This window comes from Betta splendens, chromosome 16 (genome assembly GCF_900634795.4).
Source record: "Betta splendens chromosome 16, fBetSpl5.4, whole genome shotgun sequence".
Taxonomy (NCBI): domain Eukaryota; kingdom Metazoa; phylum Chordata; class Actinopteri; order Anabantiformes; family Osphronemidae; genus Betta; species Betta splendens.
In genome coordinates, this window is record NC_040896.2 from 21,381,426 (window position 1) to 21,399,493 (window position 18,068).

The window sequence follows — 18,068 nt, forward strand, 5'->3', positions numbered from 1 at the left end:
AAGAGTAAGACATCGGCCTAACACGTGTTGAGGCAGTCGTGAGTGTTGATGGAGCTGAAGCCTGTGTGTTTGCGTTGCAGTAACAATGAGGAGCGCTAATGAAGTACACACATACAGTGGCTGCTTCCCTGTGTGGCTTTGGTCCAGGCGGCTAAAACTCCTGAGCCGCCGCTAATCAGCGTTGAGTATCTGATTTCAGCACAGGTTGATTAAAAAGGGGCTGAAGCCGAGAAAACGCCTGACGGACGCCTTCTCCAAAACAAATCACCTATTGTGATGCACTTTGGAAAGTGTAAATGAACAGGTCCTGTCTGTTACAAGCTCTCCTCTCCTCCAGAAAACAAGCATCGCCATGGTTACCCAGACAAGCCTCAGTTGTATTAGGTTCTTTTTAGCAAATCACATCGTTTATGAACAAAGCCATATCTTCTTGTTGGTAAATTTTGCATCCTAACCTTAAGAACTCAGCAGTGGTTTATCTTTTAGGCCTTTTTAGGCTTGGACACAATTTCCAGATTTGTAAAGTAGAAAAATCAGACTGTTCGAATGAAGCAGTACTTTGCTGCATGAATTAGACTCCCCCCACAAGCAGATGCGGTGTAAACATTCCCGCAGTATTACTAAGTCATATTAGCCTGGAAAAAGTCATGCATACAGTCACAGTGAGTTGTCATTGACTCTGACATGTCTGTGATTTAAATGGAAGACTTGTGTATCTGAGAAGTTTACCAGCATCAAATATAAAACAAAACAAAATCTCCTTGTTCCAGTGAGACCGCATCGCTGTTAAATATTTCAAAGACCTTCCCCCCTTTTCCTCTTGCTGGCAATCAGGAAACAATCTTTCCTTGTCTCTCCCCTGCATCTTCAGGGACTCAGGGTACAGACTATGTGGGAGGACTGTGCGTGAGCTGGAGATGGCTGCTCCAGATCCGAGGGCGGATGCGCGTCGCCGGTGGAGGTCGCTTTAATTGGAGATGCGGCTGGTTTCTCCTGCAGAGAGAGGAAGGGACTGCGAGTGGCTCCCAGTGGCTCGGCGCGTCGTATGAGCAGTGACCTAGAAAAAGAACGCTGATCACTCCCCGGAGCTGACAGCCGAGGAGCCGCACTGCTAACGAAGGAACGCGCTTGGCTAAACTCTGTTCCTGATCGGAGGAAACAGGGCCATTATGGTAATTTTGGGCAGCTGCAAATGTGACCCCGACCGGAGAGCCCAGGCTCACTGTCTGCTGATTTTGTAAATACTTATGTACATATTTAAAATCCAGTTGGATACATAATAAAGCTGTACATGTATATCACACTTTACGTGAGCAGGATGGTTCCAGTCCAGTAATATTTGCCAGCACATACCAGCTCAAAACACTTCAGCTTTGGGTCGTTTTATAGTTATATATTTTTTTATTTCTAAGTTATATATATAGTGACGTTATATAATATACACACACAACATAACATATATAATTATATATTCTAAAGTGTCTGTGAAATTAAGTATGTATCAGTTAATTTCAAAGAAACATTCTTTATTTAACATAAAGAATAAAGAATATAGCGATGACCGCTCCAAAAAAGCTGCGTTGAGTTTAAACTCTGGAGCAGTGCATGCTGAGACGTCCAACATTTGTATTCTTGAATCTGTTCAACTCATCGTTTAAAAGATAAACTATCAAAAGAACAGACGATTGGGTTAAACTAAATGGCAATACTAACTGACAAACACATCCACGTGAAGTGAATCATCTTAATTGGTTTCACAAAATCGCTGTATGATTATTTAGCGGTCAAGCTGTTTTCTCACTTTAAAACAAAAATGTTTTTTGTAAAATAATACAAAATCAGTAAACAAAACAAGAGTTTGTGTGAAAAGTGAAACATTTCCTTTGACCTTCCTCAATTTAGCACATTCAAACTAAGAAAGAGAGTGTGAGCGAGAAACTTCCTGGAGCTGGAGCCCATCGGCCGGTGGCTCGTGGCTGCGTCAGGCAGCCTGTAACCTGGTGATCGGTCTGTCAGACCTGTGAGTCGGCGGTAGCTCGTGAGCCGGGCTGAGGCCGACAGCTGCTTTCCTGCTGCGCGCGCATCAGCCGCACCAACAGTCTCAGTCAGATAAGTGTTGATTGAAGATGTTTAGCACAAATTTCATATCAACAGTTTCCTGCTACTGCAAACTGCAAAGTACACCTTGTGGTGTCAAACAGTCATTTCATTAGAAGGTTCCACTTATTAAAGTAATCAAATAGATATTCAATTGAAAATAATGTCTCTTCACTGGTTGTTTTTGTGAATCTCTCCTTAATTTTCCACATTCAGACTAATTCTCTAAAACACTCGCAATAACAGAACATATTGCATATTAAATACAGAGGGTCAAATATAATGTGTTGATCTGAGTGATAATTGAGCAGCCTCTGTATTGATTTAGGTCTATTTTATGAGCGCAGACCTTTTAGCTTTATCGTATCCTTACTTCTTTCCTCAAGAAAACCTCTCCCCGCGCTTTCATTTGTCTTCCCGTTGACGTGCATCACAGCCTTCACATTAATCACCAGTCTGTCGCTCCTCTCTCTCCTCCTCCTCCTCCTCTTCTCAATTTATTCACATTCCGCTCTTTCCCCTTCCTTTACCGTGAATCACGCCTAATTAGGCGCTCTCTAGATCTGATTTTCATAAAAGGCTTGGGGGAAGGGGAGGATTTGGTTATGACAATTATTTTTCATATATGAAACAGGGACAAAGGATAAATGGTTATTAGTATTCTGCACCTTAAAGTAAATCACCAAAAGATCCTGCTTTGATTCTGATATTACAAAGAGATGACTGAATAAGTGGGACAATGTCAAGGCAGAGATGAACAGTGGATTTGAAACGAAAACAAGAACGTTCGTTATTTCAGCCTTAATATAAAATAGAAACATTGCAATATGAACTTAAAACTCTATATATTTCTAAGCAGCGTTTTTCCTTCGTCTGGCTCTGTACATACTGCAGTGGACCGAACTGTCCTCCTTTGTTCCAATTACCGGCTGCCATGGTTGCAAATGCAGCACTCGTCAGTGAATCCATATTAAAAACAACAAAGAGGACACAAAGAGGAATGTGCAGCACAGGAATCAAGGCAGTGTGAAAAATGTGGCTGACATTAGATACAGTCAAATATTCAATTATTTAATTAAGGGGTGATCTTCAAAACAGTTACAACATACTAAAAAGAATACATTTTTTTTTCCAATATTCAGAATGTATGCATCTATCGTCCCATTAAGAGCCTAACAGCCTTAGGGCGGATGCAGGGGGTGAGAAAACACTGGTTCACGCTTGGAGGGTCTGGTGGTGTCCCCTGTTACACACACACACACACACATACCACACACACACACACACACACACACACACACACACACACACACACACACATATGTATATATATTTATATACACTGATGATCTGCCATATTGAGTGGGCTCTATTGTTTACGGCACCCTGGACAGGGTCTCCAGATGGCAGGGAGCCTATTATTGTGGTTCCCACTGTGAGGGCCCCACTGTGTGTGTGTGTGTGTGTGTGTGTGTGTGTGTGTGTGTGTGTGTGTGTGTGTGTGTGTGTGTGTGTGTGTACTGTATGCACCTTGGTGTTTTTCTGCATACATGTACTGTATAGCTGCAGGGCCGTGTGTGTGTGTGTGTGTGTGTGTGTGTGTGTGTGTGTGTGTGTGTGTGTGTGTGTGTGTGTGTGTGTGGTGATGGTGAGCCAGGGGCGACATACACCCAGAGACCGGTGTGGCATTCCTTCAAAGGCCTCATCAGAGCCTTTTCCCCTACAAAGGAGAATGCAGTGTGCGTTCCTCCAGGGAATTAGCTTAGCCTCGGTCATTAGGCCTCAGCCAAATAGCCCTGAGGAGACACCGGCTGGATCCATAGCATGAAACACATACAGCACTCGCACAGCTGTATACCAGGCCCAGCTCATGAATGTCATTACATAGTAATTTGATAACTAGTAATAAGATAACTATCTTGGGATAAAGCCCAGCATGGTACAATATGGTTAGCTTAGCAGTTGTGGTGGGACTTAGAGGTGAGTGTGTGCATGGACAATAAAAATGAAGTCCTTTGATTGCAGTTTCTGAAAACTGTATGTAAAAAATAAATGTTAAATGAAATACTTGATTGTTTTTCAGCCGTAAAAACAGCAGCGTTGGTCGAGTGGAGATGTTTCTCATCTCCATCAGCTCATTGACGACTGCCTGCCACCTCTGACCTTTACAGCCGCTGCACAGGAAGAACCCAGCATCAATGCTACAATCAATCTTCACAGGTCACAGAGGTTGGTAATAAACAGATTGCACCTTAACGGGATTATGGCAAATTGAATAGACGAGTGATTTATTACCATCAACCAAATCGAATGATTGCAATTTAAACTGGAGGAAAGCTCACGCGAGCTAATCTGCGAGAATGAAACAGCATTTTATTTGAGCGCCACAAAGAGGATGAGAAGCGAACCATGAGTCCCAAGGAACTCATGGTTGAAATAAAGGCTGTGAATAGACGGGTTTGTTTAAAAAGCTGTAAACGAAGACTCAGCCTGAAACAATCTGCACATGATGTTATTTGGAAAAAAGGCCCAGAAGAAATGAGCTGCACATGAAACAATGACGTAAAATTATTAACATCTCATTTACCTCATTTATTTTACTACTCCCTAAAAGGATTTTCCTGAATTGGATAATATCCTGAAATGAGATTAAAAGTGATTTGATTTCCAGAGGCACAAACATGACATCTGTGTGTTTCCTGACTGACCCGTGGAGGCTGTGGAGTTGTTGAATGTTGTTTACCTGCAAAGCTTTCCCTCTGTGTGGCACGGAGGCACGCGGACGCTTCAGCATAATGGTGCCAATAATGCGTTCATCTGTTCACCGTTTATGGACCAGCGGTCCCGCGTAACGCGCCGGTCAGGACGGATCCCGGCTGCAGCTGCAGATTTGGAGGACTGATTTTATTTAATGACTGAAATACAGCAAACATCATTCTGTACTGTGAAATTATTTATTCTAATTAGAATAATATAATATGATGCTGTCTCAGTGACCTACAGCAGTCCACACATTTCCATTGCTCTCCTTTGTCTTCTTCTTTTCAGTCAGAGATCATTCATTTACTGGGATTATGGATCCACAAGCTTTTCGATACGTCGCAGTTGCTAAGCCAAGTCTCCGAGGGGTGGAGGAAGGCGGCTGGTGAGACGGGTGACCGAGCATTTCACCAAAGAGCCAGCAAGCAGGGCGAAAATGCGGCGCTCTGCAAAGGTCATCGCCACCCACCGGGTCTCCTGTGATATTTTCATTAGCGAGGTGAAAAACACCCGCTCCCCGCGCTCGGCTCTCTGTGTGCGTGCACCACCTTCAGGCCTCCAGCTGAAGTCCCCAACGGCAGCGTTACTGTGTGTGTGTGTGTGCGTTACTGTGTGTGTGTGTGTGTGTGTGTGTGTGTGTGTGTGTGTGTGTGTGTGTGTGTGTGTGTGTGTGTGTGTGTGTGTGTGTGTGTGTGTGTGTGTTTGTGTGTGTGTGTGTGTGTGTGTGTGTGTGTGTGAGAGAGAGAGAGAGAGAGAGAGAAGGAGGAGAATAAGAAATGAAAACGTTGAGACCAGGAGACAAAGCAGCAGAGGAGAAATAAGGGAGTTCATTACATTGACATGTCTTCTGCTAAAGCTGGAAATCAGATAGGCTCTGATTGTTTTTTCCCTAGATATACTGCAATCTGGCTGATCTCCAAACACTGCTGTAATTGGATTCCTCTGGGATGATCAGAGAAAAAAAGTTCCATTAGCTGTTGTTTTGAGTTGGCTTTTTTGTCTCCAAACAACACGACCGGAAGGAGTAGACGATGACCTGAGAGATTTGATTTTGGAGTTTTGTGAAGATATATGATAAGAAATGACATCACAGTCTAATAATTGGGTTTTCATATTAGATGTATGGCATGGTTTTATGGGGCCTCAGTCAGGAGAGACGCTGATCCTATGCTGCTCTGAAAGGCAACCGTCCTTTGCTTCTCCTGCATCTTCATTTGAGAAAATAGTTTGAGACTTTGGGAAATCTACTTAAACCAAGACGGGAGATTCCACTCTGTGAAATGATAATTTTAAGAGAATCTGAATTAAATTCTGGTGTTTTTTTGTATTTAATGCATGAGTGTTGTTCCCCTATTCTGTTTCTTTCACTACTCGAGGCCTCGTCACATTAAAAATGATAATAAACTCATATTTTTAAAAAACAATTAAAGATGAGATCCAGATATTGTGGCTCAGGAATCATTTTACACTGTAAAAAACTATTAACTGAACAGTAAAGTATTAGAGGAGGTGAAAGCTGTTTTCACTGATCGGTGATCGGGCGTCATGTGCTGTGCCAACACAATGAACCACAAACATTTGCTGAATAATTTAATTGCTTCAAAAAGAATGGCTTCATTTTAATTATACAATAGGATTCCATGTGTAACCTTGGAGTAATGATTGTCACGGAAAGTGTGTCAAATTGGTGTTAAAGCGCTAAAGTCGGCTGTTAATGAATTCTTCCTTTGAAATAGCGTTAAACCCACGCTGCAAATACCCCCCCCCCCCAGATCTTCCAGGGGTTTGGAGGAGCGTGTAAAACGGGCCGAGCAGACCCACTGTGAGCAGGTTCATCTGAAGGCTTCCATCCGCTCTCATGCTTTGCCACAGGGCGAAGGGAGGACGGGTGCTGCACGGCACGCACAGGTTCTAGTTTATCCTGCTCCCGACCCTTGTAGGAGCTCCACGGCGGCTCCATCGATGCCAGCCTCTCTCCTTGCAGGGCATTTATTGATTTTTGGGGGGTCTGGGCCGTTTTTTTCTTCCCTCCGTGTGTGTCTCTGTCCCCACAAACAGGACCCTGGGGTGTTTCTAGAGGTTTAAGGCTTCTATCGACGCCGGCACAGCACCGTCGCTTAGGTTTCCTTTCAACTTGACAGTAACCTGTCAACCTCTGCAGCTCAATAGATGGAACCTGTCTCTAGACAAAAGCCGATACAGAGATTCGATCTTCAAAGCCAAACTTTGAGAGAATTAATTTTTTGACTCCATATTTTAACTGACCCTCTGCTTCTTATTTCACTGCTGCGCTCCCCTTCGTGCTCCTTTTTGCTCCATCACCTCCCTCTGCTGATTCCCTGCTCCCGCTCTCCTCCAATTTTGCTCCTTTTCTTTTGACTGACCACCATTCCAGTAGCGGCGGCCAAGGTTAGTTGGCAGCGTCTACAGAGCACATTTGTTTGTCCCCCTCTGCAACTGAAGAATACACTCTGCTATTCTGATGGACTCCACAAGAGAGTGCCCTTTGAATGGGTTTAAAAAGAAGACCATCAGAGTCTTTCTTTGCCTCCTTCTCAACCTTTGTGAGCCCTGACAAAGACGACTCTGTGTTTGCCATGGGACCAGATGTACCCTGGCTGTAGACAGGATGCTGCAAACCAGGACATGAAGGACAGCGTCTCTGCTGCTGCAGCTTCAAAGTGGAGGCTGATGGAAGATTGTGGACCTCTGTAAACATGCAGAAAGTGAGATGATTGTGGTCTGACGTTAGCAGAGCAGCAGTGGCCTCCGTGATGCTTTCAGGGACCATATTGAGCGTGGGTAACACAAGAGCTAGCAGACAACAGGGCGACTGTAAACAAACAAAAAGGAGGACACGTGAAGGAAAAGATTGAAACGAGTCTGTTCAGACAGATTTCCTTCAGATAAGCTGAGGGTCCGTCTCACTGCATTAATAACACAATGAGCAGTTTCTTACATTTTCATTCTTTAATTCTTGACCAGCTCCCATACTCCTTGATCCATACTCCAATAATCTTCAATTTATTGTATGTCTTTAAAGCCTAAATGACCATCTAATGTTCAGTAGGTGTTTGTGGATTTCTTGTATTTATAATATTCTTGTATTATAATATTCATATAATTATAAAACTTCATAAGAACTAAAATGGTGAGTATGAATAATAATAATACCAAATATAAGTTACCTCTAGTATTTACTAAGACGGCGTCATTGTTCAGTGGAGGATGGGGAGGAATCGAGCATCAGGCCCGTGTCTCCTGTTGCTCTTTTACATTTTACATTCATGTGCTCTCTTTTCCTGCATCCAACAACAGAAAGCTCATTAAACTGTGAGCACACTGACTTTTCACCCTAACTCCTCTCTTGCTCTCGTTTTACTTTATTAAGTGGCAGCATCGGGCTCAAAGATGGCCGCGCACGCTCTGAGAGGAGGCTCGACTGGCAAGCACGCGTTTGATGAGCTTGTCACTCCATCACCCCAAACATGCATCATTAGTAGTTCAGTTTTAACACCTATCAGCATCCACGCGACCTCCTCCTCCCTATTATACGCACACACAAACAGCTCCGGTCCCTTTCTGCCTTTCTCTCCATCTCCCAGCTTCTTCTCTGGTCCCCCTCCTGTTTTTCACCGCTAATTAGCTGGCGTCTCCCACTTCTGTGCTTCCCCAGTCACATCTCAAAGGGAGACGGATATGATTTTTCTTTAACCCAAAGGCCAACTTAATCAGCTGAATTAATGACTTTATTACCCGTTAGGCTTCGGGCCATGCAACACTTTTCTCTCCAATGGCCAGCTCTCTCTCTCTCTCTCTCTCTCTCTCTCTCTCTCTCTCTCTCTCTCTCTCTCTCTCTCTCTCTCTCTCTCTCTCTCTCTCTCTCCCTCTCCCTCTCTCCCTCCCTCCCTGCAGGAATTTTTACATTTCAAAACTGAAAGACAAAAGAGAAGGAGTCACAGAGACAGACGATGGGTGGCAGGAAGATATGAAGACATGAATATTTACAGATATAAAGTTACGGGTACATTCTACTGACAACAATTAGCTGGTGGTGATTCATTTGATTTGAGGCGTCTCACGAAACACAAACAAATGCACATCACCAAATGAATCCTATAATAATCATATAGTCCCCACATCTGGAAGTATAGGATTAATAGGAATATTAACAACCAAATTAATTAGCACCTGTGTCTGTCAAAAATGGCAAGTAGCAACACACACACAAACACTGTGGAGGCAAAGAAAAGGGGACACGCAGCTTCACGTCTAAACATTCCTCTTTTAATAACTAAAATATGGTAATTAGGCGACACATCGGTGCCTGTTGGTAGATATATTAGCACAAGTGAAGAACAGCGCTGATAAGGAGATGCGCCATTAGCCTTCTCATTTACTTGACAAACTCTAACAGAGCCCAGGGCCTCTACATTGAATTAGGCTCGTCTGGTGACAACTAAATAATGAGGTGGTTCTCATACACAATGTAGAGACCCCATCTATGCGCTGGACTAGCACACATGGAGTTAAGTGGTTATTTTATGTTGTGCATTCTCTGGTTCATGTGCAGAACCAGCACAGCCGGAACATGACGCACTTTGGCCTGAGGAACCGGATGCAACGCTCCCTTTATGAGCTGTGGGACGAAGAGACGCCAGCAGCACAAGCAGCTACTGCAGCACAAGGTGCTGAGATTTACGGTCATCATTCTGCGGTAACTGTGAGCTTCATCCAGAAATTTTAATTTCAATTTACAATCATTATAACAGGCTGGAACATATAAAAATGCAGATTAAAGAAACTAAAACAGCTAAAAAGAAAGAATGGATGAGATTAAATTAATAAAATGAAAAACCGATCAAACTAAAATGGCAGGTGAATTTACCACAATTGTTAAATATTCATTTTATTTTAACAGTTTATTCCACTTTGGAAGAGGAAGATAATTATACGTGTGAAAATAATGTGTGGATTATTCATTCTGAACTGGAACCTTATTTCCATCTGTGATTTTTTTTCTCTATATATTAAGCTTATTACCATAAATGATTACTTAAGTAGAGAAGCAATTTACATAGTGAAACTAAACTTTTCATTTTTACGTTAAAATTTTCTTTTGCTTATAATAAAAAGGTTCATTCTCACCCACACACACGCGACACAATCTCAAAGGTGATACTTACACGCGGCACCGACAGTTTTTGAGACGTTGCGTTGAGTCTCACCCAAACGCAAACACGGCGCTGACGCACCGGCGTCGACACGCGAGGTGTGACTGATAGTTTTGTTACGCGCACTTCTGCAAGAAACTGTTTCATCCAGTAGTTTGTGTCCCACGGGACCTATTAGTCAATTACACCTGAGCGCTGCTGTTTAATATGGGCTGAAAACGTGCCTGAGCTCCCAGCATCAAACGCTTCCTCGGCTGTACATTCTTCCTGTGGTTTACAGTAATGAGCGGAGCGGAGGGGCACGGCGGCGTGAGTGACATTCAGGAAGAAAGAAACAAAAAAACAGGGAGGAATTATTCATTAGCTCCCTGTTCGAGCCTCCCTCCTGATCCTCGTGTTCAACAACTGCAGGGCAGATGCAGAATAGCAAATGAGTGCCGGAAAAATTGAATTAATTGGTCGTCCTCTATGGCGCCTTGTAAAAGTTTGGGGTAATGTGTCAATAATCCCCCCCCAACACACGCACACACACGCGCGCGCGCACACACACACACACAGAACAGCGTGGAGCAGGAGACAAACAGTGGAAGCGAGGGGCTCTATGAAAATGCGACTCCCCTCTGCGCGTCAATTAAGAGAGCGCTTCAATCAGAGCTAAACTTTCTGGGCCGACTTCTCAAAGCTGCATAAGTCACTCGGCCATGCAGCTGCCAATTCACCTCCACGTTACAAGTCAACGCCCGCCTGTGTGATATTAATGCAATGCAGTCTGAGAATCTCATGGATGGAGCGACATAAACTGAAGGGATGCTGTTTGTAATGCATGGTCTGTGGTTTGGATACAGACACCGTCAGCTGGACAAAGGCCATCATAGAACAGACGGTTACAGCAACCAGTCCCAACAGTTGTCCTAACACACCATCTAGCGTCGAGTCTAAGTATTACAATCAATAAGAGACTGAATTACTAAAGATCCTGGGTAAGAATGTTCAGTAATTCTAATGTGTTCGTTTTATTGCTTATGAAGTGTAGTGTATAATCTCACAGTCTTCAGGTCTGAAGCAATCTGGACTGAAACCGCCTGGGAAGTGATGAAAGCACTGCAACGTACAGTAGATGGGAGACAGACTGGGCCTTAACCCTTGTCTGTCTGTCTGTCTGTCTGTCCGTCCGTCCACTCTTCACTGCAGCACGCAGCTTGTGCAACATGCTGTGACAAAAGCTCCGATGTGTTGCTGCCAACAAATTCCAAATGAGCTAATGTTTTCCATGGAATGATGTCCGTTCAACAGCTGATATGTTGTTTATGTTCTATTGTGAATAAAATATGGAATGATGACATGTGTAAATCATTGCACAGATTATAAAGTTGGAGGTGTATGTAACAGTATGGGTCTGTTTGACAAAATTATTAAATTCATCTTTTGTTAAAAAAAATCATATTTATTTTGTAGAATAAAAATTCATTGTGAATATTTGTACAAATTACATACCCTAACCACAAATTACAAACCTGAGCCATGTGGAGGACACCAACAGATATGTGTCTTTAGGTCGTTTCAGTGTAGACTCATTTCATATCTCTGTGTACAATGTATATAATACAAAAATAAGTGTGGTGTCCTCACAAAGACTAATGTGAACTATAAACTGGGAGTAGTTGAGTCGACATCTGGTCAGAGAATGGAGAGATATTTACATGCAAACATGAGCCACACTGCACATGCATTCTCTGGATAGACAAACACCCGCACACGAACTGCCAGCCTCATGTGGTCGCCGCGACAACACACTATCTCCTCACAGAAGGGAGACCTGGACAGGGAAGAGGAGAGAACATAGGGTTATTGCAAGGCAGTATTACCGATTGACTGAGAGACACAAATACTCTGGTTTTATGAAGTCTGCATATAGGAGGCGGAGCAGCTGGTCCAGTGGTGCAGTCAGAACCAGCTGGAGCTCAACACACTCAAGACTGCTGGAGATGACAGTGCACTTTAGGAAGACCTGCCAGACCATATTCCTTGGTTGTTCTGTGCAAATCTGGCCATTAAAGCTGATTCTGATGAACCTGATTCTGATGAACCTTGAAAAGAACAACGTTTAAATTCAAAGAAATGTTTGGGTCAGAGAAATGATTTCCTCTCCCCTCTCCTACAGTTATGAAGAACCTTTGGGGCGCTTGAGGACAAACAGAAACTTGCCCTGAAGCTTCTCCAGTGGTTTTTCTTTTAGGGCTGGACGCATTGTGTAATTGTTGTGCTAGAGGATGAATCATTCATCCAAACGCTGTGATTTCATCTATTTCAGATCAGATCTGCAGAGGACCTAGTCTACTCAAAAACACATCTTACTTAAGGCAGGTGGCAAAGGCTCGACGAGCATTGCAGTGCAGGAAGTGGATGGGGAAGCCTTTGAAGGTGTGTCCATCAGGCACCGCCCTCCTCACTGCGTCCTGAAACTCCTCATTACCACAGGAGACGCCAGAGCAGCGCTCCAGCTCGTAGGCCGATAGGGCAGAGGAGAGCAGATAGGACAGGTGGTCGTCCCACACTGTTGCCAGGCCCAGGTCCTGGAGGGCACAGAGCACATATTGTGGTTTGCTTAGTAACACCCGGATTGTTCAATCTTTTCAGGTGTCGACCTGAATGTGACCTGTCACTGTGCTCGTCGCCAACGACTAGTCACAGCTAATTCATTATCTGTCCATGTGTGTGTGTCTTACCTTCCTGTGCTCGGACACCAGGTAGCGCATCTCCAGCTCCATCTGGTTACTGGTGGCAGCGGGATCCAGAGTGGGCGCGCAGAGGGGAGGAAGAGGGGGCAAGGAGGCGGTTGAGCCCGGGGCGCAGACGGACCTCAGTGCCTCTTCGCTCATCGCTTTCCACCGAGACTGGTTCTAACGGGAAAGTGATGCACAAACAGCTGCTTGAGTGATTTTTTTTTTTTCTAGTACCTCTTGTAGAACAATGTTACCCTCGAGTGACGCCTCATTCGAGGAGAGAACAGGACAGAGGATGCTGATAAATGGAACTGTAGAAGATTTAAACCACAGTAGAAAACCACACACATAGGGGTCCCTGGCCTGATGAGTGAATGTGGCCCCCATGCAGCCCATCAATCCCCATGCTCTATGCTTCAGGCTAAAAATACTCAGTGGCCACTAGCAAACAGCAGGATTTTCATATTGAAACCTGACTGTTAAAACAATCAGCATCAGTCAAATAAATGACAACAGAATAATGATATTATTAACAGAAGTGCCCAAAGAATGAATAACAACATCTTATAAGATCTGATTACGTGTCTCAGATCGTTAAACGGAAGTGGAAGAAATGTAGTGATGATGTTGTGTAAACTGGATAAGACGTTGTGCTCCTACCTGCAGGTCAAAGACACAGAGCTCCACGGCGTCTGTGGGCTGGCAGTTGGCCAGGAAGGTCTGGTGGTTGAAGACGCAGCCCACGGTGCGGTAAGGGGACGAAGGTTTGGGCTGGGGGGCCAGTGGTGGCGCGTCTGAGTCTATGGGCTGGTGGAGGTACCTTACCATACGCAGTGGAGAACAGTGAACTTACCCATTACTGACAAATGCTTGGTATGCTAAAATAGCATGTGATGCGCAGTAGACTTGGAACCTGTGTGCTGTCAGACTCTCCCAGAAGGTAATGCTCCCATCTGTCCCACGCGTTAGGACCCAAGTGTGTGGCACTCCCTTGGCTTTTGTGCCCACACACACGTAGGCATCCAGGCCGAAGCCCAGCAGGAGGCTGCACAGCAGGGTGGCGTGGTCCTCACAGTCGCCCTGGGGAGGACAGACAGTGATGTGTTTGGGGGGGGGGGGGTCTCACATTAGTGATGCAGGGTGTACCTGTACTTAACGCACATGATTCTACCCTTAGAGGCAACCTGAAACCACTATCAAACTCCACTTCATTTACTCAACAACACACAGAGTTCTTGCTTTATTATTAGTACTTCCATCACTTGTGCGGTCCGATAAAAGAAGCAGCGAACAAGGTCTCATCTCTTTTGGGTTCTTGTATTTGTCATGCCACTACACTCACAAAGTGAAACACTTCTCCTGGGTGCACTGTTAGCCTTTTTCAGTAGTGCTGAACATTCACAGGAAAAGGCCTCCTGGAGAGGAAGCAGGCTCTGTAGTCATTCAATTACCCATGACAGTAAGCAACTTATATTTCACTCGCATAACTTTTCCAGCGAAGAAGCCTCGGTTGATCAAGGAAATGTTGCTGCGGCTGTTTGCTGGCTGAGGCTGGAGGCGAGTCAGAATGATAGATGTGCCCCAGAAGTGATAATAAGGATGGCAGCAACAGGCTGGGAACTGATGAGGCTGAATTAATTTTTTCTGGAATGAAACTCATAAATCACATCTGACACAGGCCACTTTGTGAGAGTTGTGTTGTGGCTGTCCTGCCAGCCGAGAAGCAGGAAGCATTTATCCTGTAGTGGACTGGGAAATGCTGCACTATTTGGCTGAGAGATAACTATGTATCGGTCAGATACCACGCACGCACGCACGAGCCAAAAATGTATCTTTATGAGCAATTAAGCTGCTTTTCACAGTTGCTTAGGTCAGAGATTTAATGACAGTATAGTATGTATTTCTGAGTGTCTCCATTCACCAAACTAATATTTAAAGTAACTTAACTTTAAAATTCCCACATACCTTGAGACTATTAATGTTGCTGTGTTTGGTATTAATGTTATGTGTGGCTAGAAAGAGTATGACAAGGTTTTGGTATAACTTGATCTTATCAGCCTGTGTCTTCCAAAAATGTTATTGTAAATGTTATTTTTATTTGATTTAATATTACAGATTCTCTGCCAAGGTGTCAGGAAGTCTTTCATTTTAAACATGAAAGGACATTTGGCATGGTTGACATTACAACTGCATTGCTGTCTAATAAAGCAAGTTTTCCTTACCTTTCCTCCGCACAAGAAAGCCATTAAAGTGCACCACTGCTCCTGCTTCCCTCCTCCCCCTCCCACCACCGGGGCCTTCTCGTAGGCCAGCAGGCTGACGAAGCGTGCCGCCTGTCGAGGGCTTTCCAGCAGACGACCCGCCCGCAGCACGCGAACGAAGGAACATACTGGTCTATTGATTCCATTCTCATCCTGCAAAATGCACCCGGAGCCACGTTCAGGACGCATCAATTACACACATGACAACATGACAAACCAATGAAATCTTATTGTCTGTGTATATATTTCTCTGTTTTTTTATTAGTAAACCTATGTGAATGTGGACAAACCTGTGCAAAGATCTTCACCATTTTGGATTTGTGCGAGGGTCGAATCTCAAGGAACTCCCGCCACCATTGTTTTGCGTAAACCAAGAAGAGCTTCTCCTTCTCAGCCGTTCTCTGTCTCTCCAGTGATTGCTGAATGACAATGAGCACTGACATCATACACTAAATACAGCACTACGACACTTCTCACACAAAGCTTCATTTGATTTATTCCTAACAGTATTCAATGAAAATCAGTTGTAATGGTTCACGGTTAGTTCACGCATGCTCCGTGTGTTCATGAATAATAAAGCAGATAATTAAACAGAGGCCTAATCTACAGTGTGCAGACCTGTGTGCTGATGACGTCAGAACTCAAAGTCTCTACGAGAGGTGGGTAGAGTTCTAGACTGACCGTCAAAACACCAGCTGGGACTTTGAATTCACTTCCTGGTGACAGCAATACACAAAAGCATCAGTTAATAGGAAAGGTTGAAGAAGTGTAATAAACAAAATTAAAATGAAGTGCAGTTAAAAACAGCATTAAGACTTCTTTAAAAACAACGTAGGACAGAAAAAAGTTACAAATATGAAAAAGACCTGTAATACTAAAAAAAACAAAACAAGCAGTAAATGTGGATTTTAATAGCTTAATTTCTATCTTGGGAATCGCATATTTGCAAAGAAACTACTAAACCTGTGAAATTATTGACGTAAAAAAATAGTTTTCCAACAAAATGTCACTCAGGCACTGTATATTTACTTTCCATTAAAAACTTTTATAGTAGAGAATCCCAGCTTGGAGCCAGAACTACTAATACTACTACAATTATAGTTTTACTCACCGTAACTTCCAGTTACAGTAAGGACAATGTCAGGTTGAAATGTTTATAACTGATGATGATTACTTCAAAATTACTGTAATAGCAGCATTTTTTTTTGTTTTCTGCTACTGTGACCCAGTTGTATTCAGTTACATTTGCTTTGCACTCATTTGTCTTGAAATTAAAGGCTTAAAGTTTATTAATTTAGGCAAAGTTAATTTAATTGACAGCTACCCTATCAATAAACTTCAATCAATACTCTTGAAGATGTAAAACCAAATGTATAAATTATTCAATATACTCTATCAGTTTTATATTTGCTGCAGAAATGCGCTCACCAACTCCCATGAGCTCCACTGCAAAGCAAGTCTTTCCACTGGGCGAACTGAGAACAGCCCTCCAGTCCACAAAGTAGGACGAGATCAGCGTCGTCTCATTAGAGGTGTCTGTCTTGATGAGCACCAAGTGAACACGGTCGCATATTGATAGCATAGCGGTCGCATCTGCCATTTTGGTGCCCTCTCCTGTAAAGGCCACAAGTGATGACATGATTCAGAATGCAGTGGTGATTTTAAAATAGTAAATGATCAATGCACACCTAACGGCCTAAAATTCTAACTGACCAAAGCTGTCTCTGTGAATCTCTAACAGGAAGCCCTCCTTCAGGTCAGGCTCACAAGCGCAGGGAACTGGTTTCGAGCGAAATCTCTGGTTGCGGAAGTGCACGTAGAGCGTGAACGTGGAACACACTTGACCTGGTAAAGACTCTGGCTCGTGGAGGTGCTCCAGAAAGGCCTTACCTCCAAGCACTTGCAGGTACAGGTACCGCTTGGATGGATCAACATTTGCTGAGAAAGAGAAGAGGTTACTTTTCAACCTCACACATGCTACTATGATAGTGCAGTGGCATTTGTAATATGTATTACATTTTTTCAGCTGAGTGATGTCTTTGTCAGCAAAGTGAGTAGCAGTCTTTTGAGAAGGTTGTGCTTCTATTTTACTGTGCTCTGCCTACAAAAACAATTAAACAGAACAATCATTAGGTGTTTTAACTATATTACAAGATCATATATAAAATATATATGAACAAACAGTCAAGTTAGTCCATCAACAATATATCGAGAAGGTAAAGTGATATTCAACTTGACGCAATGCTTTCAAAGAGCTAAACTCCCACTATGACAGAATCACCATTCATAGCTGAAGGTTTCCCTACATGTGGCTGATCAACCTGGGTAAAAGGTAGGTCCTTCATCACATCGTCTATGATTCCCCTGCGATGCAGAGCACGGAGGAGATCTGCCTCGGACAGAGATTGATGTGCACTGCCCCCTTCATCCTTTACAACCTCAGCTAGTACCTCCCGGATCTTCCCGTGGATATCCATCTGACAGCAAACAAACAACAACAATAAGCACCACCTTTTCACTGACGCTACCTAAATAACAGAACGCATTTGGCTTTTCACAGCACATCTACTTACATCTACTTATACCATTTGTTACCAACAGTAAGTGCCATCTTGGCTACAAATTGTTAAATGTAGCTATATTTCCTTACCTTCAGCAGATGATTGTGTATGATTTGCTTCAGTTCGGAAGCTTTTTCTGGAGGCAGAGACATTACAGCAGTTTTCAGCTAGCGATGTAAGTAACAGTGCACTGTTGAGAATATAACAAAAAAGTCTGACAAAAAACAAATCCACTTTCTGACTAAAGCTGCATTTGCTGTATCCATTTGTTACTAGCCAACATTTTCGTCACAACAAAGCTCTCAGTTTAAACTGTGGCGGAAAAGCAAGAGGGAATACGGCTAAGATGATGCCTGATAACTTGTGGACACGCAAATTCAGTTATGCCGTAGTAGGAAATTTTTGTTAAAGGATACACTACACATAAAATGATTAATGCTGTTATAAAGTATGTCTTTATCTTTTTGATTTCCTAAAAGGAATTATCTACTT

General features: G+C 43.4%; 1 protein-coding gene across 3 annotated transcripts; it reads right to left on the reverse strand.

Annotated features, from left to right (window-relative positions):
- Positions 1-11,454: 11,454 nt before the first annotated feature.
- Positions 11,455-18,008, reverse strand: cep76 (centrosomal protein 76). Of its 3 annotated transcripts, none has more exons than XM_029130246.3 (13): positions 17,666-18,008; positions 17,337-17,492; positions 17,032-17,116; positions 16,729-16,953; positions 16,444-16,629; positions 15,634-15,731; positions 15,306-15,434; positions 14,977-15,168; positions 13,668-13,834; positions 13,415-13,574; positions 12,758-12,931; positions 12,387-12,604; positions 11,455-11,847 (listed from the first exon to the last, which is right to left on the reverse strand). In XM_029130246.3, exons 1-13 carry the CDS (start codon positions 17,726-17,728, stop codon positions 11,709-11,711), a joined length of 1,992 nt encoding a protein of 663 aa, XP_028986079.1. In that variant the 5' UTR covers positions 17,729-18,008; the 3' UTR covers positions 11,455-11,708. The 3 variants fall into 3 exon arrangements, with proteins under 3 accessions (XP_028986079.1, XP_028986078.1, XP_028986080.1); XM_029130245.3 differs by having other exon boundaries at positions 17,322-17,492; XM_029130247.2 differs by lacking the exon at positions 17,666-18,008 and having other exon boundaries at positions 17,297-17,435.
- Positions 18,009-18,068: the final 60 nt, after the last annotated feature.